The sequence below is a fragment of the Ambystoma mexicanum genome, chromosome 10 (assembly GCF_040938575.1).
Source record: "Ambystoma mexicanum isolate Mex_15411 chromosome 10, UKY_AmexF1_1, whole genome shotgun sequence".
Classification (NCBI taxonomy): Eukaryota; Metazoa; Chordata; class Amphibia; order Caudata; family Ambystomatidae; genus Ambystoma; species Ambystoma mexicanum.
Genome location: NC_090932.1, coordinates 58,463,217 through 58,488,605, shown reverse-complemented (window position 1 = coordinate 58,488,605; position 25,389 = coordinate 58,463,217). Strand labels below are relative to the sequence as shown.

At 46.9% G+C, this 25,389-nt stretch overlaps 1 protein-coding gene across 3 annotated transcripts in view; it reads right to left on the bottom strand.

Annotated features, from left to right (window-relative positions):
• The window catches only part of TFRC (transferrin receptor), an 858,836-nt gene that overhangs the window by 458,995 nt on the left and 374,452 nt on the right, over positions 1 to 25,389 (bottom strand). For all 3 annotated transcript variants that reach the window (XM_069617499.1, XM_069617501.1, XM_069617500.1), the window contains exon 9: positions 2,152 to 2,291. In XM_069617499.1, coding sequence (XP_069473600.1) covers positions 2,152 to 2,291 — 140 coding nt within the window. The remainder of the gene's footprint in view (positions 1 to 2,151; positions 2,292 to 25,389) is intronic.

The following is a 25,389-nucleotide window of genomic DNA, read 5'->3' as shown; positions in this document are numbered from 1 at the left end:
ATGAGTCCAGAGGATGTTGGGGGGGGGCATAGGTGGAGGGGTCCGAACGACCGATAGGGGTTGGACCGGGTGAGAGACTAACACTGAACTGGCAGAGCTGGAGGTGAGGGGGTGGGGAGGGGTTTGTAAAGGTGATGCCTGCGGGATGACCTTCCCTATATCCTTCAGTAGCTCCTTCATCTGAGGGGAATGCTTGAGGAAGCGATCGAAGAAGCGGTCCTCACTAGCCGCGGGGTCCAACCCTCCTAAGCGCTTAGCCTCTGCTCCTGGTCAAAGAGCTGGTAAGCCTGCAGCACGTAACCGTAAGGCTGCGAGGGGTAGATTTATCCTTGAGGGGGACCAGAAGCCTGTACCATACAGTCCGCTGAAGCTTCCCGATGGACTATAGCACTGGCAGGCCCCGCCACGTACCACTCTGCCATTTTGAAGCCTTGTGCCACGCCCAGGTCATGAGGGCCCGAAGGCCCTGAGAGCTAGGAGATGCTTCAGACATGGGTAGATATATTTCAGGTGTTGCACCCACAGCAGAGGCAATCTCAGACCACTCTTGTAGGCACTGAGCCCTTGGCCGTACTGCCGGTAGTTGAAACGCTCTGGCTCGTGACCTCGGAGCGAGCTCTGGTAGACTAGACACCCTCAGCACCTCTGCCGGTAGCAGTGCTGGATTGTGCCAAGGAAAGATTCTTGGAGATGTCTTAGATGATCCAGACCCCTTTTGGTTGAATAAGAGGACGACTTTCATCACCCCTCTGAGGGAAGCCTGGTAGGGGCCCATTGGGCCCCTCAGCTTGGGAGCCATAGCAGGGGCAGCCTCAGATCTGCCCCCGGAGCACCTGCAAGAGTCTCCTCGCCCCCCCACCCCTGGGTTACTCAGCTTGGGAGCCGGTAGCCAGGAAACCCCAGGAAGGAGTCGCTGCGCCGCAGAGCCGTGCAGTCCAGAGGGGCTACCTTGTCTTGACAAGAGGTACTGGAGACTAAGTCTTTAAGGTCGGAAGGAGGAGAAGTGTGGAAGATCCCCCTCCAACACGACAACCAATTCTTCTGCAAGCTGAACAGGAGTCCCAGAGGTGGTCAGGCTCAAGACAGTGCATGGGGGTCCGAGGCCACGAATGAGCGGTCGCACAAAGTACATCTCGTGAATCCACCTGCAGCAGACATTTGCCGCGGTAGGCGAGGCACCAAAGGGAAGTTAAAGAATTGACTAAACAGTGAGCAAGCGGAAAACTAAGAAAGTCTCTGCGCTGCCAGGTCCAACACCGTCTGTGTGGAAAAAAGAATGGAGGTCAGCCATCCTGAGGCCGCGCCCTACATGCTATAATAAATTTAAAGGGGAAGTTCGCTGCCAATAGTTCTGGGACCATCCCCATGTTGGGGAAAGCCCACAGGAATGGAGGAAAGGGGATGCGACGTAGGATAGGTTATTTATAACGCGCTTAATGCCCAGAGGTTTCTAAGCGCGTACCCGGTGATAGAACTTGCGTTGCTTGGTGTGGTCTCACTTCCAGGGCGAGCACGTTGCTGCTGAGCTATCCTCCTGGGTATAAAATGAGAATCCAGAGTACTCCTGCAGAGATAGCCATATGTACTTGATCAGTGCCCCCAAAACAGATGAGCAAAGCAAGTGAAGCAAAAACGCCCCATTGGTCTTCAAAAGTCAGGACAGGCACAAAACAGCATAACGCTAAAGGGATTGCATATATGTCAAAGGGAAAGCCGCCAATGGAAAATCTTCCCCAACACATAGATCCAGTTTATTCATTTGAGTGATTCACCTTTTGAACTTCAACCACCAACTGGCAACTGAGCCTGCAGCAATGTTAAACTCAAATTCCTGGCAATTAGGTCAGCTTTAACTCTGACAAGTCTTTGTATTTTAATGTGTCTGGAGCAAGCTATCAGGCTGCAGTTGCAGCAAAATAATATTTTCAAAACAGATTGGCTAGCAGTATAAAGACATAAGGACAAAAGTGATGGATACCGCTCGCTTCTAAGCAATGCGATAACTGGTGTCATACCCATTTCAATACACCAACCTCGGTAAAAGCCAAGCCCACACTGACTGGATTGAAACCTGTGACTGCAGCTTTTACGAGATGTTAAATCATGATTTGATCATTGTAAAGGGATTTCAATCATTTTCAACTACATTACCTTAGTAGCCGAAGTGCAGCTGCTGTAGTGACTGTCTGAACAGGGATACGAGGAAGTCCAGAGGATTTGGAAGGCGGGAATTGTGTGTGGTTGAAGGAAGGAAATCCTGGGGTGTACGGGTCACCAGTTCCTAGGTGAGCCTGCAATACACAAAACTGCTCACTGAAATAGTTTGCAAATCTAATACACTTTCAAGAATACAATTATGCTTACAGGTTTATCCTGGTCAGCGATAGCAAAGTTACAAGGAACACATGGGAGGAAAAATGAGTTTGCTTAAAACTATAACTAGGTGTCAATGGGTTACTCCAATTTGCATAAAGGGAAACGTTATGCATTGCACCCGCTATAGGTGTTAACTTCAACCAACAGAATGCATCAAGACTCGTAATTACATTTTTTAGCATACATCACCTCAAAGATGTTTAATGTACACTGGTGTTGGTTGTGGGCCAGAAACACTCTGTGGCACTTAACCCTTCCCACCACCAAACTTTCCTGGCCATATCTTATTTCACAACATTCCAAAAAGACATTGGGATCAGAGCAGCTTGAGAATCCAGCACTAGACCCAGGAACTGCTGCAGCGAACAGCCTTTGCACCCTCCAGAAGAAATCCAAACTAAACAAACCATCTACCAGAATGCACCTAGGTGAAACAAGCAAAACCCGCCCCCCCCCCAGACTAGTTTTGCTTCAAACACTTTGTTCAACCACCCTGGGCTCCACAAGTGTCACTATAAGGGAGCAGTGAGGCAGCAACCTAAGACTACAGGAACAGGAGAGTCCCAAAAACTCCCCTGAACCCATGTTTCTACAAAAACTCACCAGCCCTTGGATAATCGCAGGAAAAACTAGCAGCCCGAGAACATGGCTGATAGCACAACAATGGAAACTGAACAGGGGTGAGGCTAGAGACCTTCCTAAAGACTCTCAAAGGAGGTCCTGGCCTTCTGGAGAGTAGCTCTGCTAGAGATTGCGCAAGGGGAAGAGCTGAGACAACAGGAACCAAGAAGAACTCCATAACAATAAAGGCAGGGCTATTTAAAACATTTTTTCTAAAAAAAATAAAAAAAAAAAAAAAAAAGACCCTGCAGTTTTGGTAGAGGTGAAGTTCGAAGCGGCAGTGGCCTGAGAGCAGGGAGGACCAACTTTTTGGAGAACTTCGAGGCGCGAGTTTGGCTTATGTGGAGAAAGTGAGATATGGTGAGTTGATACTACCAATTGTGTTTTGGGAGGGACACCGAACAGTGAGCTAGTGTTATTAAAGATCTCTTTTGGCAACTTTCCCTCCATAGTTTTTATGGACCCCCAATCTTTTTTGCTTGGTTTTGTAATCTGTTCTGAATATCTACAGGGACATGAAGCTCCCCTGCCTTTTGTTCATATGTGATGGGGAACTGATCAGTCCTTCAGACCATCAGTACTGGGAAACTGTCTCCCTTACGTTTTACATTTTGGACCTTTTTAACATAGCACACAGCATCTTACAATGCAGTGCAATGGGACTACTTTTGAATCACCCTAGCTTTATACACTTGGGATTTTTGGTTACTGTTATATGTGCCCACGGACAAGCTGGTGGCAGCAAATATATTTATCATTTTTGTTTTATTTCTAGTGTGCACATTCGTATTTACCGCGATGGCTACCAAAAACGAGGCTAGTGCCCAGACATGGCCATGCCACAAGCCGATTTCCTTTGCCAGATTGTCATTTCATCCTTCCTGCTTTGCCAGGTCAGGAAATTCCATGCAAGGCCATGCATTTGCCTGCTTTCGTGGTCTAGTGCTGCCTTGGTGTGTCTGTGGTGCCCAGGAACTTGGGGCTGTCAAGTCCCATTTCACATCTGTGGTGCCAGTGAGTCTAGGTGTGGGGGCAGGAGTGAAATCAATAGCTGTCCCTATTGGACAACTGCTGGATGTATGGATGTGCAGACCCTTGCCATTGGTTGGTTTGGACTTGCTTCCAGGCTGGACTTTGGATATGAGGACTCCTGCAGCCATTTCTTCAGATTAGCATTGAAGCCAAGAATCCCCTGTAGACAACAGCCAACTTAAGATCCAAAGAGGACCCTTGAAGAGGCCTGGCATCCCTTCCTGTGTCTGAAGCCTTGTTGGACTACCTAATCTGTGAAGGCCCTGTGCGGTGCAACCAGTCTCAACGCCTTTGAGGATCCAGGCATCTGGAAGCCTTCGAAGTGTCCTGTACCACCGGGTGGACTGACCAGCTCCCTCTGGCTTACTCGCTATAAGAGTCACTGTTCAGTGGGTGCACCTGAAACATTGGTTGTCGCCAGGTTATGTTACAAGTCGCCTTCCTTGCAAATTTAACATCCCAGTCCTATCCTGGAGAAGCTTCAACCGTGACTGGAAGGACACATGTGGTCTGAGGTGGGCATCACTGGACCTCCCCTTCCCCCTCCTGTGTTGTCCCCTGAGGTGGCCTGCATCAGCCAAACTTTCATTTCTTCAATCGCCACGGGTTGCATTTGTATTTTAATTGTGCCTTATATATCGCCTTTGTCCATTTGTCCAAAGCGCTTTACATAGAGAGAATAAATACATAAAAATCAGCAGTGCAAATCAACATTCAGATACTGCTGGTAATCAATCAAGGGCACCGAAGCGGGTGAGTTTTTAGGGAACAGAACAAAGATTAAGTAGTAATAGACAGACACGGAGAGCTTGTTCCAATGAAGAGTAGCAAGGAGCTGAAAAGAACAGAAGTGGGATTGAGCACAAGGGGGACGGGGCACATTCAGCCTGAAAAGACTAGAAGAACGGAGAGGGCGAGCGGGAGTATAGAATGAAAGAAGCGAAGCAAAATAGTCAGGGGCAAGCCCATACAGAGATTTGAAAACTAGACAAAGAAAGTTAAATTTAAGTTGAGAAAGGAAGAACAGCCAGCCAAGTGAGGCAAAATAATAAGAAATCGAGTCCTGATAAGAAAGAAGACAGTGAGCGAAAAGAAGACTGGTAGATTGATTGGAGCGAGACGTGAGCAGGGAAAATCAAAGAGCGTGACAGAACAATTAAATAGTCGAGAGAAGATTAGTGAAGAAATTAAGTTTCGTAGCATGGAAGGTGAGAAAAGGGCGGACCATGCGAATATTATAGACATGAAATCAACAGGAACGAGATGCGAGAGAAAACTGGTGAGCAAAGGAAAGATTAGAATCGAAATGGAGACCAAGGTTGCGCGCGGTGGAAGAGATAGACTAGAGGGAGGAAAAGAAATCGGAGGGGAATGTGGGGGAAGAGTGTTAGCTGGAAAGAATAAGACCTCGGCCTTTCTGGCATTAAGAGTAAGAAAATGAGGCCAGCCAAGATTTGATGGCAGAAAGACATTTTATTATTATGTTGAGTGTGGTGAATATCGGGGGTAAAAGACGAAAAGGATACAAAGAGCTGAATATCATCAACATAGAAGTGATGCAATAGTCCAAAAGAGTAAATTATAGTAGCAAGAAGTGAGGTATATAGGGAAAATAGAAAAGGACCCAGGACTGACCCTTGATGAACACTGATCAAGGGGAAAAGATGGAGAAGTGTTGCCACCTCAGGAGACAGCAAAAGTATGATTGGATAAAGAAGAAAGCCACGATAGGACAGAAACCCGAAGAACAAAGGAAGAGAATCCAAAAGCAAAGTGATCCAAAGTGTCAAAAGCAGCAGATAAGTCGAGAAGAATGAGAACAGAAGACTGTTTAGAACAGCGAGCTGTAAGAAGAGAGTTAAGCACCCGTCCAGATTGCATCTGGGCTCAACTTGAAACCTCCTTATTTCTGGGCACCTCTCACCTAAACCAGCTGTATGAAATACAACTTTCAGCAACAACTAGTTCACCCATCAAGTCAGCAGCAGAAAAGAGATGGGGCTGGGGCATTAAGTAAATGCAAAGCAAGGTTCAGAAAATGGAGAGGACCCGAGCGCTATTTAGCTCCTGCTTCTAGCATAGTATAGACTGGTTAGCTTGAAACCAACAGCTACCAGGAGCTACTTTTTGGTTCCTAGGACCAAATGGTGCCTTCCGAACATGTAAATGTGACATTCACTTTGATTTTTTGAGAAGGTTATGAAGAATGAACACATTAATACATAAACGCAATGGTTCAAAAAGCTAAAGGAGCATCTCTGGTAGCTCCTGGTTCCCTGCGGCAGCTCCTGCCTACATGGTGATGCCTGACCCAGGAGCTGGTTTAAGCTCCTTCTCATTGAATCTCAATTTCGAACCCTGCAAAGACCATCTACCCCTGCCCTCTGTAGGAGAACCTTGGGCACCAGTACCTTAGTATCCCAACATTCCATTTCACTGCGTTTTGGTCAAACTGAAAGATAACATACTTTACTTACCCAGCAAGTGCATCTCTTCTGAACAATCACCAACATTAAGTAACTTGTTAGATACATTCTTGGGAGAAGGAGTGTGGCTCCTGAGACTTTTGGCACAATACCCCATTCTTCTTAGGGATTGGAATGGTGAAGTTAGGGAAAAATTACTTACGATGTGGTTCCATCTTTACTGCATTACTTAACTTCGTGGTGGATTTAAATCACTGAATGCATTTTAAGAACCTAAGGTGAATGCATCTAAATCGTATTTGACGCTTGTATCCGCTAAGATTCACAGGACGACATCTAGTGGAAGTTGCAGAGTATTATTGCATATGATGTTTTCGAAGTTCAAAAAGTGACACAGACGGGGCATGACAAATACTATCCGTGGCGCGACGTACCCTGTACCCATGATCCCTCAAGCATTGAGATCACTCACGATTATTTCGGACAAGAGGGAGTATACGTTGGAAGCGTGGAGTGTAAGTAGAGACCATAAGGTGTGAAAGATCGATGCTTTCCCCTCCCCCCCAGGCACCTTCTACTCCAAGAGGGGAGCCAGAGCGTGCACATGCGAATCTAAGCAGATACAAGCATCAGAAATCGATTACTGTGCGTAATGTACCCTTTCTGAGGCTTGTGGATCTGCTTAGAATCCCATGCTTTACATAGATCAGCGAGCAGTACTAGTAGGAGGAGATGGGTTGTTAGACGGTAGCGCTGCAGAGATGTTTCCGCACTGTTTTCACCCAATGTTGGGTGAAGGTGTGTACTGAACTCAAGTAGCAGCCTTGCTAATGGCATTTAGAGGTACATATGCTATGAAGGCTAGAATTGCCCCAGTGCCTCGAGTTGTGCGCTCTGGCTTAAAAGGCAAGGTTATCTTGGCAAGAGAGTAACAGAGTTGGAAGCAGTTGACCATTTAGAAATTGCTACCTTAGATATAAGGTCCCCTTCTCTTTCAGCAGCTACAGATAGAAAAAATATGTTCTGATCGACTTTGATGGTAGAACATGACATCTGTGTACATCCAGTGTATGTAGACTATCTGATGCGTGTGTTGGGTTCTGGAAAAACGCAGGAAGCTCTATAGTTTGACATGGAATTTAGATATGAATTTGGGCGAGAAGCGAGGATGTGTGCTTGGTACCACCTTGTCTGTATATTATTAATAAAGTGTTTTGTACCGACATGTAGTTCACTAACCCTTCTGATGGACGTAAAGGCTATTGGGATGGCAGTCTTGTACATAAGATGTTTAACGCTGGCTTATGTAGATGCTTGAAGGAGCCCCCGACCCCCCTCATGAGCCTTGTGAATACACCATTTAGGTCCCAGCCAGGAGTAGGATTAGAGATTTGAGGGTTGAGGGTACCGCTTTTTGACGGCCGCATAAAGCCTCAACTACGGATACCTTCCACCACAAAAACTTACTTTGGGGTGTGGTGTAAGCAGAGATGGCCGCTAGGTGTACTTTCAGTGAGTTAAAGACCAATCCTGAGTCAAGTAGGTAGTTGACTATGTTTGACGGTGAACAGTCGGTTGGATTAAGAGACCGTTCTGCACCAGACCACGAAGTTTCCATTAAAAAAAATAGCAGTGCCTTGTCGTAGGATTGCTTGCCCCCCTTGAGTATTTCCATGCACCTCTGGTCTAGGTGACCAAATTATTTGACATCAAGAGCAAAGCTGCCAAGTTAAGATTCTGAGGGCATGGATGCAGCGTTGTCCCCTGATCCTGGATCAACAGGTTGCCCGTGTAGGGTAGTTTCATGGGAGGACACGGACATCATTTGCAGGTGTGAGAACCAAGTCAAGGGTGCCCACATTGGAGCAATTGGGATCAAAGTTACTTGTTCCTTGTGTAGCTTGCTTGTAGAACATTTTGTTGGGGAGGGGTGGGAGCGTATGCATATTTCCCTGACCAGTTCATTAGAAGTGCATTCCCCTTGGATCCTTTCTGGGGAAACTGGATGCATAATCTTGGCATTGCGCAGTTTCAAGGGTCGCGAAAAGTTCCATCTCTGGGAACCCCCAGTTTGAGAAGACATGGTTTAGCACGTCTGTTTAGCTGCCATTCGTACTCCGAGGGTAGCATTGTACTTCTGCTTAGTATGTCGGTCAGAGAATTGAGTTCCCCTGGAAGATGTTGAGCCCCCAAGAACATGGTGCGAGGCAGTGCCCACAGCCAGATGTTCTAGGTTAGTTTAGACAGCCCTGGAGAATGTGTCCCCAGTTTGTTTATATAAAAACAAGGCTGTGGTACTGTTCGAAAAGACTAGGACTGTTTTGTGCACTAGCTGAGTGCTGTTGGAAATCGCTAGTAGCTCCAGAAGGACGACACGCTTCCTGGTTAGCACCAGTGTCCTCAGGTCATGAGCAGTGTGATGCAGGAAGTGAGCACCCAACCCAATCATAGACGCATCTGTTGCAACAGTGGCCTGATCACTTGTGTGTGGAAAGGCTGGCCCTTTAGCAGATTGTTTCTGTTCCACCACTATAGCGATTGACCCAGAGGTTACAAAACCACCACTAGATCTTTCCACAACGCGGTTGCTTGCGACCATTGTTTCACTAGCCACTCTTACAGTGGACTCATGCACAGCCTGGCGTGAGGCACCAGGTAGATGGACCATCACCCCACGCCCGGCTACGTACTGAGGTGTTTGGAACGACATCTTTTGGACCCTCTCTTCAGAGGGGTAGACTATTCCAACATCTGTTCTGATTAGTACCCCCAGAAGAACAAGTTACTTACCAACTGTAATGTTATTTTGCCTGGATGTTCCTCCCACGTTTTCCTTGTCTTGGAAATTTCCATATCCACCTCGCTGCTTTGGAAACAAATGTCAGTAGAGGGCGCTGCATATCGACGTCATCACGGGTTTAAGTAGTCGCACGCAGCGTCGGTTGCTCAGTTCCGTTTTGAAATGTTAGTTTTGTGCAGGATGAGACAGTTACTACCCTTGAGGGAGCGCAGACTACAACTACAAGGGAAGTGTTACTGCGGGGAAGGATGGGAGGGGCGATAAGGAATACCTGGGAGGAACATCCAGTCGAAATAACGTTACAGGTGGTAAGTAACTTGTTCTTCGAATGGATTGCGTCCTCCCACGTATTCCTCATCTTTGATAAGACTCCCAAAGCAGTAATGTCTATAGGAGGAGGGCGTAAAATTAGCATGTTTTAAGTGTGCACAGAGTGCAATACAGCTTTCCCGAATTTGGTCTCTTGGCTAGTCGAGGAATCTAGGCTATAGAATTTTGTAAAGGTGTGTGCAGACAACAATGTCGCAGCCGCACAAATGTCGTTTACTAGACCTCCCATCTGGACAGCTGACGAAGCTGCGATACCCCTGGTTGAAAGAGCCCTCAGATGTTGAGGAGGTGCTTTACCTGCCAATTTATAACATTCTAGAATTGTCAGGATAATCCATCTTGAAATGTTTGTTTGGTGATGGCTAGGCCCAGTTTATGACTCGTGTATCCTACAAACAATTGGTCTGTGAGTTTTGAAAGTCTGCTAATGTAGAAACTCAAAGCACACTGGGTCAAGTCTGTGCAGCCTTTCTTCCTTTTTTCCCGGATGCGTAGGAGGGTAAAAGGAAGGTAGAGTTATTTTTTTAGTTATCTTTCAACCGGACCTCTTCAGGAATTAGTTCCTCTCGAATGTGAGGTCTAACATTTTCTAGACCAAAGGGTCTTTCTGAATCCTCACCCTCATAAATTGAGGATAAAGCTCTGAAATAATCAGGAGCGTGGTAGAGGTGTGTAGCTCTTTTCTAAAGAGGAAGGAGCAATAGCAGTCATTACAGGAGGTTCTAAACTTGTCAGTCGATGTAGAAGTCATTGGCCTCGATGACGATCGAATCGACAAAGGCTTTGACGAAAACGTAGAGGAGATCGAAGTGACCGCTGTTGACTGGGTCGACGCACGAGGGGAAGATTTTTCATGGAAGGCGTTGATGCCGCAGTTATCGGCATCGATGTGTGAGTTGACCGTGTCGACGCCTTGCATGTCAAAGAGGCTTTCACTCGACGGTTTGTGACGCTCTTGAGGAGTATGTTTTGCCAAGGTCAGCGACTCATGGCTTTTGTCTCTAACAGGTCATCTCCTCTAGGTGTCTCCGAGGGGGGCAAGGCGATTCTCGAACACAATTGCTTTACGAAATTCCTCCCACTGAGCCGGGGAGCTGTTTTTAGTGGGGCATGTTACTCTTTCCGGTGAACTGGAGCATGATGTAGAAGGCGATCTGCGACCTCTTTTCTTGCTATGCCTCGAAGCGGATTAGTGATGCGATCCTCTCTGAGATCTAGATCGGGAGAGTTTCTTTTGTCAAGGAGACGGCAGTCTCGACTTGTCCGAGGTAAATTTGGTTGGGGTAATGGACTTTTTTAGGCCCAACTCCCCAGCTTCCTTATGCGCTACCTTAAGGCTTTCGCTGTCATCGAAAGGCACTCTTCGCACTCCGAACAGGGATGCTCTTTCCAGAGGCACCATAGACAGACCCTGTGGGGAGCTGTCAATGACATCCTTGCCCCACAATCAACATTTTTTAAAGCCGGATCGGGGCGTGGATGGAGCCGACGAAGAGGCCATGTTGTATCAAGGAATCAAAGGTTTTCTTGACAGAAATTTGAAGAATTTATTCAATTCACAGAACCGAACGCCACGTTCCCGAAGCTCATGAAGCACGGAAAAAGGGAACTGAGCAACGGATGCTGGGTACGACTACTTCTACTGTGATGACGTCGATACAGAGGCCTTTGAGGGACATCGACTCGACACACAGCGCACTCTACTGAAAAAAAATCTGAAGCAGCAAGCTGGATATGGAAATATCAAAGATAAGGAATACATGGGAGGACACAATCCATTTGAAATTCCTTTACTTGGCTGGGCACTAGACTGGACTTCTAGTTTATGGAGAAGCCCAATTGGAACAGCAGATTCATTGTTTGCTGCACATTTTGAAGGCACCTCTGGGGAGAGTCCCCAGTAATTAACCAGTGGTCTACGTAAGGGTACAATGGAATGACTGCCTTTGCAAGAGGGTTATCCCCACTGCTTGGACCATGGTAAATACCCTGGGGGCTGATGAAATGCCAAAAAGGGTAGCACTTTGAACTGGTAGTGCTTGTTTCTCAATTTGAATCGGAGGTATTTTTTGTGTGCGCTGGCAACATTGAAATATTAAACTATCCATCTTTCATATCCAATGTTGCCAATTAATTCCCTACTTTCAATAGTGGGATGGCTTCATGCAGTGTTGTCATCCTGAATTTTTTGGGGTTTGACATACACTTGTTTGCAGGGCACAGGTCCAGCACTGGGCGCATTGTTAAATCTTTCTTTGGAACAAGGAAATATATTGAATAAATACGTTGATTTTGTTCCATGAAGGGCACCAGCTCAATGGCTTTTTGTAGTGAGATTACAATCTCTATCCTCCATCCGTCCTACAACAGGTGGATGGTGGCAAGGTGTTTCGAGGAACTCCGTACCTTTGGCCACAGTATCTAGTACCCAGCAGTCAGACGTTATTCCCTCCCCCATTGCTGCGCGAAGAGTGTTGTACGACCCCTGATGTGGGGAAGGTGGATCAGCACAACATTTGGAGGCAGGGGCTGCTGCGCCCCTGGAGGCTGCAGCTCTGCCTCATCCTTTCCTGCAGTGAAACCCACGCTGCTGGTCCTATAGGACGTTTGAACATATAGACTGTCAAAGGAGGCACCAGATGTGCTGGCTTGACCTGGTTTTCCGAAGCCTTGCGCCCGAAAGGTTTGTCGTGTGTTCAATGCCCCGCCACCACCCCCATGATGAGGGGCTTGTTGGAAATTTGATCTAAGGTCTTTATGGTTTCATGCTCCTTTGCTGTCTCCAGCTGGTCGTCAGCTTTGCCAAGATGGAGACCCTCCTTGATGGTCATGTTGCCTGTGTCCCTCTGCCTTCAACCCAGAGTCTAAGCCAGGAGAATAAGTTACTTACCCATGGTAACGTTCTTTCGGCTGGATGGTACTCCCACGTATTCCTCATCTTATGATATCTCCATATCCTGCATTGGAAATGTAGTTCCAGCAGGGGGCGCTGCACATCGATGCCGGTCGACTCAATGTCCCTCGAGGGCCTCCATCTCAGTGCCATGGATGGTACAGAGCACACGCAGCAACCGTTTGCTTCAGTTCCAATGTTCACGGGTATTGGATTAGCCTACACCTGACAGCTATTCACACTGAAAGAGTAAACTAACATGGAAGTTTAACTGCAGGGTAGGGGCAAGGAGGAATAAAGAACATTACCACAGTAAGTAACTTTATCTTCGAATGGATTGTGTCCTCCCACATATTCCTCATCTTATGATAGACTCCCAGAGCAGTGTATTTCTGGAGCGAGTCAGAATTTTCAGTTTCAAATTAGAAAGTGGGAGTTGCTATTGGCCTGTTTGTACAGAATGTAACACTGCCTTCCCAAAAAGACCTTCTCGGCTTGAAGAAGAGTCCACACTATAGTGCTTGGTGAATGTGTGGAATGAGTACCACGTTGCTGCCACACAAATATCCTGAATTGGTACTACCCTTTGTAAGGCAGAGGAAGTAGCCATGCCCCTGGTTGAATGTGCAGGAGGATCTTTTCCAGATAACCTGTAGCATTCAGAGATTGCAAGGATGATCAACCTAGACAAGGTTTGTTTTTGAAACCGCCATATCCAAGGTGTGGTCCATATAGCCAATAAAACCTTGATCGTCCTGTCTTAGCTTCTATATTTCCAGAATGTCTAAATTAAGTGCACATTTCTGGTCAAGCCTGTGTAGCCTTTATTCCTTTCCAAGATGAGGTGGGGGAATAGAAAGAAGGTAGAATGATTTTTCTAGTTAAATAAAGACAATTTTTGTTAGAAATGTAGGTTTAACCTTAAGGATCCTTAAACAAGGCTAAGGAGGCTTGCAGGACAGGCTTGCAGTTCACGCATCCTCCGGGCTGATGTAAGGGCCACTAAAAGAATGTTTTTTAAAGTCAACAATCTTGATGGACAGGAGTGGCTAGGCTCGAATGGAGCATGTTAGGGAGAATTCTCTGTTAAGGCCAATTTCCCAAACCTAGGAAGTCCCCCAGCAGCTTTGCTGGATTTTTGGGGTTTATTTTTTTCTCCTGCTAAGAGTAAGACTTTTTACGATTTGAGATATCCTTTGACTTTGTAATGTGTTTTATGAGCTATGGGGTCTTTTACTCCATAGGGTTTCATGTATTTTTGGTAAGTGTATTACACAGCACCCTCAGTGCAGTAACACAGGGGTGTCATAGTGACCCCCAAACATAGACTCCATACCCTGGGACTGACTACTGTCTCCCAGGGCATGTAAAGTCACCATTGACTTTACTAGTCTTAAATTCTGAACAGAGCCAGTACAAACCATCATATTGTGGAAGTACTGGTAGGGGTAATTAGATTGCCCCTGGGTCTGTTTTTCGAGGGGGCACTGTGCGGTCCCCCTCGTCGAGTTTCTGGCTGGTGGCAGTGATAACCACACAAAATATTCCACCGGAATATTTCCTATGGGATTTTCCCATTCATTTTAAACGCATCACTTCTTTGGTGCAATGTTAAAGATACCGCCGGGTTATTTATTTAATATTTATTCCCCGGTTGGGTCTTTTTGCCAGGACCCGGTTTTAAAATGGCGTTTGTGTTCGCCTCCAACTCCAACCCAAGTCGAGCCCTTTGTTCCACATTTTGGTGGGCTTCTCCACAGAAGCCTCCAAAAGTGTTGCCACTCTGTCTGGATCTACAGGACGTGTGGGAGGGGGCTTTAGGCACCCTGGACTGAGTTGCCTCGGCAACTCAAGTCGCACTCTTGTGCGAATGGCCCAGTGGTGAGCCGCCCGGCTCACCATTTAGCATGTTTGAGTGACAGCTAGGACTGATGAATGGGGGTTTTCTGCATGAAAGTAGGGCTTTGGGGACTGGAACTTCAGAAGTCGCCACAGGACCAAAGAATCCGAAGAGGGAGAAGCTGAGCCGACCTGCAACGACGACACCACTGGTGGAGCCCTGCTGAACCGTCTCGCCACTTTCCAACGACAGAGAAGATCTTCATCCCCGGAGAGTCTTCTTCCTCTGAACTGGTGGGGATAACCAGTTGGCCCTCTTTTTCGCCTTCCTGGATCGTCTCGTGGTCGAATCGCCCGTGCCAAGCACCCCGGGGGCCGGATAGCCACGCTTCACTATCGCGAATAAAAGGGTAGTACCTTTTAACCGGGAAACTCTGCGGCTGGTTTCTTCCCTGGCAGTGCAACGACCTCCAGCTTTCCTCCACGTCGAGATCTTCTCTTCCCCTGGATGAAGCATCGACTTGCACCTGCTGCCAGGAACAACTGCCCCCGCTGGAGCTTTCTCACCATTTCAGATACTGTGTCCCACCTGGTCTCCCTTGCAACAGACTGTTCAAGGTGTCCTGTAAATCCTTGACTTTCTATCCTGGGGTGACTTGGGACCTGCTAACTAACTTTTTCTGAACTGATCCAACGCTTTTCGAACTATCTGCAACAACTCTTTAAAGTACTATTCAACTGTGTGATCTTGGACACATTCCGTCTTGCTCTCTCCAAGAGTGGGCCTGGCCTATGACTTTCTTACTCAGTAGACTCTGCCTTTTCTGACTTGCTCTGGTTCTCTTAAAGTGTTGGTAGTGTGTATTTTCCCAATTCTGCCCTTTTCCCTCCCTTTTATAATTAACCTATTGGAGTGCCATCTTAGGTTAAGCGCTCACCTCTGTCTGAAAATAAGTGGTGTTTTAACTAAGACTTGTTCAATAAGTAATCAGGGATGTATATATATTAATAGTAACTGTTCAAACTTGCTTGCCATATTGGTGTTAGTGTATTTTACAAAGTGTGTTTTTAAATAATGATATACTTTTATACCCAAGCTTTGGTCAGTGTTTGCTTGTGCTACTGTACTTTTGTACCTATCTTGTATACTCTATATACCGTCTAACTCTTCTTGAGAGAAGTCTGGCTGCTCAGCCACAGCTACCAGGTAAATCTGAGTGGTACAGACTGCTACCAATTGGGTTTACTGCCAACACCTGTAGTCTTAATCCTTTGGCAGTGGTCCCTAAGGGAACTGCACAGGTTTCTGCCTAACAGAGCAAACATTATGGATTTTAGAACTAGGTTGAGATCTGAAACCGGGACTTGAAAAGGGGCCAGAGGAAAGACATTTGTCAATCCTTTCAGGAATTGTAGGAATCCTGAAGGATACCTCTTCAGGGGAGCGCTTAAAAATAGATAGCGCTGCCAGATAACCTTTAATTGTACCAACCTGGAGCCACAGATTAGCCAGGTGTAACAAGAATAACACCACCATAGGTTTACTGCATTTAAAAAGGGTCCTCATTCTTATCCCTGCAACAGCTGCAGAACATGTTCCAATGGCAGCGGTACAAAGACTTCATTGCTGGCCTTCAGGCCGAAAGCAAAATCTCCAGTATGTCGTCCGGGAGGTCCCAATCCTTATATCTCAACCTCTCAAACCATCCGTGAAGGTTGAGTGTCTTGACCTCAGGATGGAGAACCCAACCGCCTCTTGCGAGAGAAGGTCCACTTTGTGGAAGACATATTGGAAGGCAGATGGGCATGTCCGGAGGTCCGGATACCATGCCCTCCTGGCCTAATCCAGAGCAATTAGGACCATGGGTTTCCCATACTTTCTCAAACTCCTGATCACGCGAGGAAATGACTGGGACTGGAGGAAACGCGCACAGGAGTGGAAACTCCCAATCTACTACGAACGTGTCCTCTAGAGCTCCTCTTGGGAGGGAGGGTGGGGGGGGGGGGGGAACTCCCTGGAGCAGTAGTTTCCACTTTCGGTTGGGCACTGGTCACAAACAGATCCACTTGAGGGATTCCCCAAAGGGCAAAGATCTCTTGAAGGACTTCACGAGAGAGTTCCCATTCATGGGAGACTGCTATGCCTGCTCAGAGCGTGTTCTCTCCGGCTAGGTGAGCTGCAGATAGATATTCTGCCTTGAATTACCCAGAACCAGGGCTGCATTGCTTCTCTGCACAGTGGTAGTGACCCTACACCCCTATTGTTGAAGTAGTACATTGTCACTGTGTTGTCAGTCATTATCAGGACAGTCTTTCCCCGTACAGAGGGCAGAAAGGCCTTCAGCGCTAGTCTAATCACCCTTCCTCTCCAAAAGATTGATGTGTAGTTTGGATACCAATGGAGACCAACGACCGCGGATTGTCAAATGGTTGGTGTGGTCTCCCACCATCATGAGTGAGGCGTCTGTCACTACAATTATCTGTGGCCATGGTTGCCAAAAAGGTTCTCCTTTCAGAATGTTTTCTTGGTAGGTCCACCACAGAAGATCTTGTGCTACTCTGCTTGGAACCTAAAGGTCTGACATTTTGCCTGAGAATTGTGACCATTGAGTCCTGAGAGCCCATTGGAGGGATGTCATTCTCAGGCGAGCCTCTGGCACCAGGAAAATGCAGGATGCCATGAGGCCGAGCAACCTCAGAAAATCGAAGGCCGGAAGACTGAGCATTTCGGAATTTGTTGACCATCTGCAGAATGTCCGAGCCCTCACATCGGGCAGCAAGGCTTTTCCCCCCCAAGGATGTGTCCAGGACAGCCCCAATTAATTGGAGCTTTTGAGATGGTAGCAAGTGGGACTTCTTGAAGTTGAGGGAGAAGCCCAGTCTGTGGCAGGAGTGGCTGGTGATAGAGAGGTTTTTGGGCTTGTCTGAGTGACCGTGCCTTGATCAGCCAATCGTCCACTTAGGGGTAGGGATGAATCCTCCCCGCCCCCTCTCCTGAGACTTGGTGAAAAGCCTGGGGTGGAGGTTAACCCGAATGGCAGAACTCGAAACTGGTAATGAGAACCACCAATGGCAAACCTCAGGTACTTCCTGTGCTGGTCATGGATTGGCACACGAAAGTAAGCATACCAACAATACCATCCAAACCTGGAGCAGGAGGGCCTGAAGGATCTGAGAAAGTGACCATCTTGAATGTGACCCTTTTGAGGAACTTGTTCCAAGTATCTCAAGCCCAAGATGGGTCTCAGTCCTCTGTCCTTCTAGGGGATTAGGGAATAGGGATAATACCATCCTCTGTTCCTCTTCATCTCTTCATCTCAGGTACCGGTTCTAAAGCACCTTTCTCTAGCAGGGTCAACATTTCCTGTAACAGGAATGGATCTGGAACATTTAGTGAATGGTTTCCCAGTGGAAGATCCCGAGGTCTTTGTACAAAGGTAAGGCAGTAACCCTGGGCTACTGTTCCCAGTGCCCATGCACCCAAAGTAATAACTCGCCATTCTTTCAGATGCTGTGACAGTCTGCCTCTCACAGGGGTGTTGTGAGTCAAGATCTCAGAGTGGTTTTGCTGCAGCTGAAGCAGCGGCTGATGCTAAAGACACTGCTGCTTGGGCAGGCTTTGCACCTCTCCCTCGTCCACAAATCCTGACCTCAAGCATGCAAATCTGCGTATGCTGGTGCGTGCCGCCAGCAGTGTCCAGACCCGATCACAGAGACTCACATGGCCTCTTTGCCATCCCTTATCAGGTTCATGGAGCAGTCTCTTTCCTCACCCTCAGGGATGTGATCAGCCACCATCACAATGCAGTCCCACGGGTTGAATGTAATCTTTGCCAGGCAACATGTGGAATTAGCAGACTTTAAAGCTTTGCAGCTAGCTGAAAAGACTTGCTTTGCCCAGGAGTCAATGCATTGTCATCCCTATAAGGGGGTATGGTTGGAGACGCAGCTTACTTGAAGGCAGGTGTAGCTGCTTGTACTACACTAGGCTTTCTGGAGTTTGAAGGATTGACAGGTAGCCAGGGTCACTACTGGATGGCTTGTATTTTTTGGTCACATTTTTGTTTATTGCCTGGCTGGACTCTGGAGCCTCCCAGTTTGCAGCCACCCTTTTTTGCAGGGCCTCATGGTAAAATTGGGTCATATGAGGACCCTTGTCCAATAACTCAGTCAGGTCGCCCTGTTCAAATGCAGGAGCTGGTCTACTCCATCCCGAGAATTCCACCACTCGACATTAGGCTTCTGTAGGATGCATCTGCATGATCAGCCGGGTCCAGTTTCGTAACATTTAGTTCTGGGGAGGCGTCTACCAATGTGGCTGTCTGTATGTAGGGCGTCATGCAGTTCTCTAACCTGGTCTCTTCTGAAATAAAGCATTCAGGTAGATTAGTATTCTTTTGAATAATAGGTGTATCCAATTGGAGACTACAGAGGGGTATCAGTTTCATAGCCCTCATATTAAAGTTAAGGACATGAAAACATCTTTTAGGTAAAGGTTTAAAAACCTTTTCCTGTCTTCTGAGGTAAAGGAGTCGAAGAATGTATTATCTGTGTTGATGTTTTTTAGATCAGTGACTTTTGTTTTGTGCTTTGAGGGGCTTAGCCCTCGAACGATTTCTCTATTCATCGAGTACTCAAAGACTCAAGTAGTCTTAGGCTTATGACCAAGGTTCAAGGGTGTGCAGGGTTGTCCTTGGTGTCATGCTAGTCTTCGACCATAGCATGCCTACTTTATACTTATGCTTTGAGGAGGTCGAGGCCTGATCCTCAAAGATTTTTGCACATTTTCTTCGTAGAAAAGTTCCTACTCTTTGGAGGAAGATTTAGTTGGGCAGACTACATGCCTTCCTGAGGAAGGCAAGAAGGTGATCTGTGACTTCTCTTCGAATTTTTTGAAGATGAGGAGCATCTGCTCCTCAAGGTGGATTGTTTCTTCGATCTTTCTTTGCAAGGAGAGGAATCTGGCAACTCATGGGATGACCCAAATTCAGAGGGAGTGGATGGGGACAATCCTACCCACCGCAAGTTTAGATTTGCGCTCTTAAGGCCTTACAGGTCAACGAGGGACAGTGGGTTATATGCTCGACGCCCAGGCACCAAAGGCATATCTTATACGGGTACGTGATCGACATCTTGGCGCCACATTCTATACACTTTAAGCCAGTCTTCGGTGTATTCGGAGCTGAAGACAAGGCCATTTTTTTATACGCTTTTTGAAGAAAACGTAAGCGCGCTGTTAATCTCGAAGCAATCTCGTTCGCTGCTAAACTTAACTGAAGCCAAAGGGTGTTGCATGTGTTATATGTACTCAACTATGACGTCAGCCGAGATGGAAGCCCTTGAGTGACATCAAGTCGACCGTCTCAACGAGCAGCGCCCTCTGACGAGAGGGAACTGTTCTGAGCTGGAAATGAAGATATAAAATGAGCAATACATGGGAGGACACAATCCATTCAAAAAGTTGTGGATCCCACTTTTACAGCTGAAACCAGAGTTTGGGCAGACTAGGGGTATTATACACCCCCTGTTGCTTTACATAAAACGGCCATGGTATTGTCTGGAGACCAGAGAACAGGTTGGTCTACTTTCATGAGTAGGAAGGCTTGGAGGTCCAGAAACTGAGCTCAAGATGTGAGCCCCATTGCTCAGCTAATCAGAGAACGTGGACCACTAAGTTTCTCCAGAGGGGTTCCCCCCCACCAAACTAGAAACAGTCAGGACATGGTCCAGAAAAAGGGCCAGACTTTGAAGTTCATCTGGAAAACCTCCAAGAACACCCAGTCATATCTTGAGTGATGGCGAAACTCAAAGTCAGAGGCACTGTTGCCTGGTTCCAGTGCCAAACTAGATTCAGTTGAAGTTGTTGCATTTGGTGTCTGGCTATAGTGGCAGGTAGGATACGGAATAATTCATCAAACCTTTTCACAATTATACAGTGTTGTATTGTCTGATAAAGAAGCAAACCGCTGTGACCATTCACTCCTGGATCCTGAAAGCAGTTGCAGCCAATGTATGTGCACCTTGGAGGAGGCTACCCTTTTGATTGGCAGAATGAAGACTTCTATTGATTGAGCTGGCCAGTGAGAAGAGCAGCTCACAATGCAAGCTGGAAGCAGTCCAAGTTCCTTGTGGAGTTGACGCTTTAACGAACCAAGAGAGATCCAGACATATTTCTGCATCCCAATATAAAAGCCACTGTTGCCATGATTTTGTTTATTGCAAGGGTGCTCTTAAGGAAGAGGGGCAAGTGATTTATTGGTTATGTCTAATGTCAGGTTAAGCATCCTCCAAAAGCATGGTACCAATATAGGGACTTTACATGCATATTACTGACTAGCAATGTCATGTTGGACTTGTGTGCAGTGCAAGCCCGGGCAGAACCAAACTCTGCCCTTCCCTGCTGGCGAGGTCAATACTCCCCTTTGCAATCTCCCATCTATGGGCTTGTGCTAGATTGTCTCTGGCGAGTCCCAAGATTCCTCTTGGGACACTTTGGGACCCAACTGCCTATAGGCAGCATATGCAGACCACTTCCGTTTGCCCAGAGAATGACATTGGTTGTTTTTTAGGGGATAGGGAGTGGCTAGAGAAATTGCGTTTGATGGCTACGTGTCTTACGAAACGCCTAGTTGGACGTCTGAACTATGTGATGCTTACTTCTATAAAGCTTTTTACAGATCAACTGTGTCAACCTTCCTTTATTTGGTGATACAAGTATTCATTGTACTTTTAAACAAATGTGCCATAAGTACCTTGGACCAAAAGATCGCAAAAAGCTAATAGTGAACACATTCTTCAACCAAAATAAAAGCGAACCATAAAACAAGGCTGACAGTTTGTGGTATTAACTCCACAAAAATGTGAACACAGAAGTTTAATATATCATACCCAATAGGCAACCTGTGTTAACATCATAAGGTGGTCGTGCAAAATACGGACGAACGAGCAGATCATTGGACTGAACCAGAAACCTTAAAATATACAGCGGTGCCTGATCTGAGCTCTATTAAAAAGAGTAATTGGAAAAAGCAGTTAGAGCTACAATAGCTTCTGTAGTCCTCCTAATTCCACCTACTCTAAAACATGGGAACAACCATGGATTCCTGATAGGTGAACTGTGCATAATGGCCTAAAATGAAAATATGCGTGCGGTAGTGCAATCATTTATCCAAGGTATTCTGCTAAAGGTAAAACCTTTAGGTGAAATTGCGACAAGACATGCATTACTTACCATAAAAGCATTTCTGATAATCGTATCTGCTTAGATTCACATGCTGTGCATATAGTCCGACATCCAGTGGTCATCGCAGAGTATTGCATCTTGTCTTATAGAATCAAAAGGGGACGTCGACATGGGCGTGCCTGTATCACTATCCCCATCGTGACGTGTAGTGTACCCAAAATCACTCAAGCTTCGAGGTCCCTCCGATTGTATTTTTTCTGCCGTGAGGGAGCCGATGACGATCGTGAGTGATTACAGAAAGAGAAGTAGTAAGACGTCTATGTTCCTTCCATCCGAACAAGGAGGAAGGGTGGGCGCATGTGAATCTAAGCAGATACAATCAGAAATGCTTTTACAGTAAGTAATGCATGCTTATGCTGGTTAATCTGCTTAGAATTGCATGCTGTGCATAGCATAGCGAGCAGTACCCAGAGTTGGAGGTGGGATGTGAGAAGGAACAGTAGTGAAAAGATGTCTTGGTACTGCTTGTCCCACCTGAAAATCAGACCTAGAATGAGTGTCTAGGCAATAGTGTTTTGTAAAGGTGTGTACAGAACTCCAGCTTGCCGCTTTACAAACGGACTATAGGGGAACATTTGCAATGAATGCTACGGAAGTGCCAGTGCCTAGAGTAGATGTGCTCTAGGCTTGAAGGGCAGTTCGCTCTTAGCAAGAGTGTGATGCATTTGACAATCCACCTAGAGATGGTGAATTTGGAGACCCGGTCTCCTCTACCTGCTGCCACTAAAATGAAAAACTGATTTGTCTTTCTTAGTGGTCGAGTTCTTGCCATGTAAAACAGGACTGCTCTGCGTACATCAACTGTGTGCAGGCTTCTTTCTCAATGTTTGAGGGGTTCTGAAAGAACGTTGGTAGTTCTATGGATTGGTTCACATGGAACTTTGAAATTAATTTAGGTGCAAACCTAGGGTGAGTGCGCAGAACCACCTTCTCTGAACTGTTACAAAGGGGTCTAAAACAGAGCGCTTGTAGTTCACTTACTCTCCTAACGGAAGAAATAGCTATTAAAAAGGCAGTCTTGTAGGTGGGATCCTTAAGGCTTGTTTGTGCATGGGCTCAAACAGAGACCCCATAAGTCTAGTCAACACCACATTTAGGTCCCATCCAGGAGCCGGGTTAAAAATGGGAGGGTGAATTCTCTTTACTCCCTCCATGAAAGCCTTAATAACTGGTATCTTCCATCACAACATCTTCTGTTGTGATGTAGTGTAGGCTGAATGAGCAGCTAAGTGACCCTTTAGAGAATTAAAGACCAGGCCTGAGTCAAGTAAATGAGTCGGTACAAAAATAATGTGCAGGAGAGCAGTCAATGGGGTTGATGTTCTTAGAGTTGCACCAGATGACAAACCACTTCCACTTACTGGTATAGCAATATTAAGTGTTAGGTTGTCTTGCCTCCCCGAGTATGTCCATACATCTTTGAGGGAGCTGTAGGTGCCCAAACTCTTGACTTCAGGAGCCAGGCCGCTAAGTTAAATGTCTGCCGGCATGGGTGCAGCGTCTCCCCTTTGTCTTGCGACATGTTGTACGGGCAAGGCAGTTTCATCGGAGGCGATAGGGAAATCTCCATCAGATGAGCGAATCAGTGTTGGCGGGCCCACATGTGGGCCACCAATATGATTGTGACTGGTTCCTGGGGCATCTTGTGCACCATCTTGTTGATTAGGTGAGTTGGGGGGGAAAAGCGTAAACAAATTTCCCTGACCATGTTATCCAGAGTCCGTTCCCCTTGGAACGGTTCTGGGGCTACCTGGAGGCGTAATCTTGGCATTGAGCATTCTCCAGAGTTGCGAACAAGTCGATCTGTGGGAAGCCCCATTCTGCGAAAACATTGGAGGCAATGTCTTTATGTAATCGCCACTCGTGCTCAATTGGTAGTGAGAAATCTCTGCTCAGTACGTCTGCCAGAAGATCGAGTTCCCCTGAAACATGTTGTGACAACAGGAACATGTGTTTGTGAGCCCACTTCCAAAAGTTATGGGACAGTTTGGACAGCCCTGGAGAGTGAGTGCCCCCTTGTTTGTTCAGATCATACATGGCCGTGGTGCTGTCCGTGAGGATCAGGACTGTCTTTCCCCACAGTGGGGTCTGGAAAGCTTTCAATGCTTTGAATACTGCCAATAGTTCCAACAGGTTCATGTGGTTGGATGCTACGTCTGACAGCCAGACTCTGTGCGCAGTCTGTTGAAGCAGGTGAGCTCCCCACCCTGTGAGAGAGGTGTCTGTAGTTAGAGCGGCCTGCACTGGAGGGGTGGTGAAGGATTTCCCTTTCAAGAGGTTCTCCCTCGACCACCACCGTAGCGAGAGAACGAGGGCTTGCGAGACAACCACTAGATCGTCCCATTGTCCGCATGCCTGACACCACTGGCTGTTGAGCCACTCCTGCATTGGACACAGGCACGCGTGAGGAACCAAATAAATACATGACGCCATCATTCCCAACAGTCACATAGCCTTGTGCACCATCACCTTTCGACTGGCTACATATTGAGGGATTTGAAACAGCATGTTTTGGACCCTCTTGGAGGGGAAGACAAGGCCAACCTTTGTTCGAATTAGAGCCCCTAGGAACTGAACTGCTTGACTTGATTGGGGTCTAGGTTGGATTTCTTCTTGATGGAGAATCCCAGAGTGAATAATAGATCTATTGTTCTTTGGGTATTTCACAGACAGGTTTCGTAAGAGTCCCCGGTTATGAGCCAGTCGTCGAGGGAAGGATAAACCGGGATGGATTGTCTACGCAAGTGTGCTGCTGCCACTGCTATGCCGGAGGGTAGTACTTTGAATTGATAAGATTTGTCCTGTATCATGAATCTGAGGTATTTTCTGTGTGCCGGCAACATTGAAATATGAAAGTATGCATCTTTTATGTCCAGTGTTGCCATGTAATCCCCTGCGAGAGCAGGGGAATTACTTCCTGCAGTGTGACCATGCAGAACTTTTGTGGCTTTACAAACTTGTTCGCTGGGCGCAGATCTAATACAGGGTGCATGGTGAGATCCTTTTTGGGTACAAGGAAGTACACAGAATAAATACCTTTGTTTACCTGTGAAAGAGGTACGACCTCTATGGCTCCCTTTTCTTGTAGTGTCTCTGGCATCAATCGTCTTGTGCATGAAGGTCTGAACGTTGGGTGACCAGCAGAACTCTACACAGTACCCGTGGCCTACGGTCTTCAGCACCCCAGGGTCTGTAGTTATCACCTCCCATCCCTGAAGGAAAGATGTTAGCCGGCCCCCGACCGGGGAGGCCTGGGAGGGGACCTGGATCTTCAGGTCATTTTGAACCCGAGGCAGGGAGCCTCTTGGGGTAGAGTTCCGGCCCCTTCCTTTCCCACGACGCTGACCCCTTTGGGGATACAGGTTGGTGTATCTGCAGTTTCCTTGTGGAGAGGACCAATTGTTTCCCGAGGTGTACTGGTGTTGAGGGAAGCGTTAGCCATGAAAAAGGCGCCTGGATCCAGATCCTCGCCTTGTGGAGGGTCTTTGTGATTTGATCTAGCGTCTTCAGAGTGTTGTGCTCCTTCTTTGTGGTCTCGAGACCCTCATCAACCGCTCTTCCAAACAGGTTGGATTCTTCCAAGGGTTTATTAATAAGTGACACTTGCGTTTCTGGCTTGAACCCAGAGTTTTAGCCATGCGTGTCTCTTTAGGACGGTACCCTGAGCCAAAGATCGACCCTCTGTCTCAGCGGAATCCAAAGTGTTTTTGTATACTTTGGTTTACTGGTCTGCCCTTGGTTACCGTGGACAGAAGACGAGTTCGTAACAGTTCAGGAACCTCCTGCAGGCCTTCCTGTAATATGGCCCATTGAGCGTCCACGTAGCTGA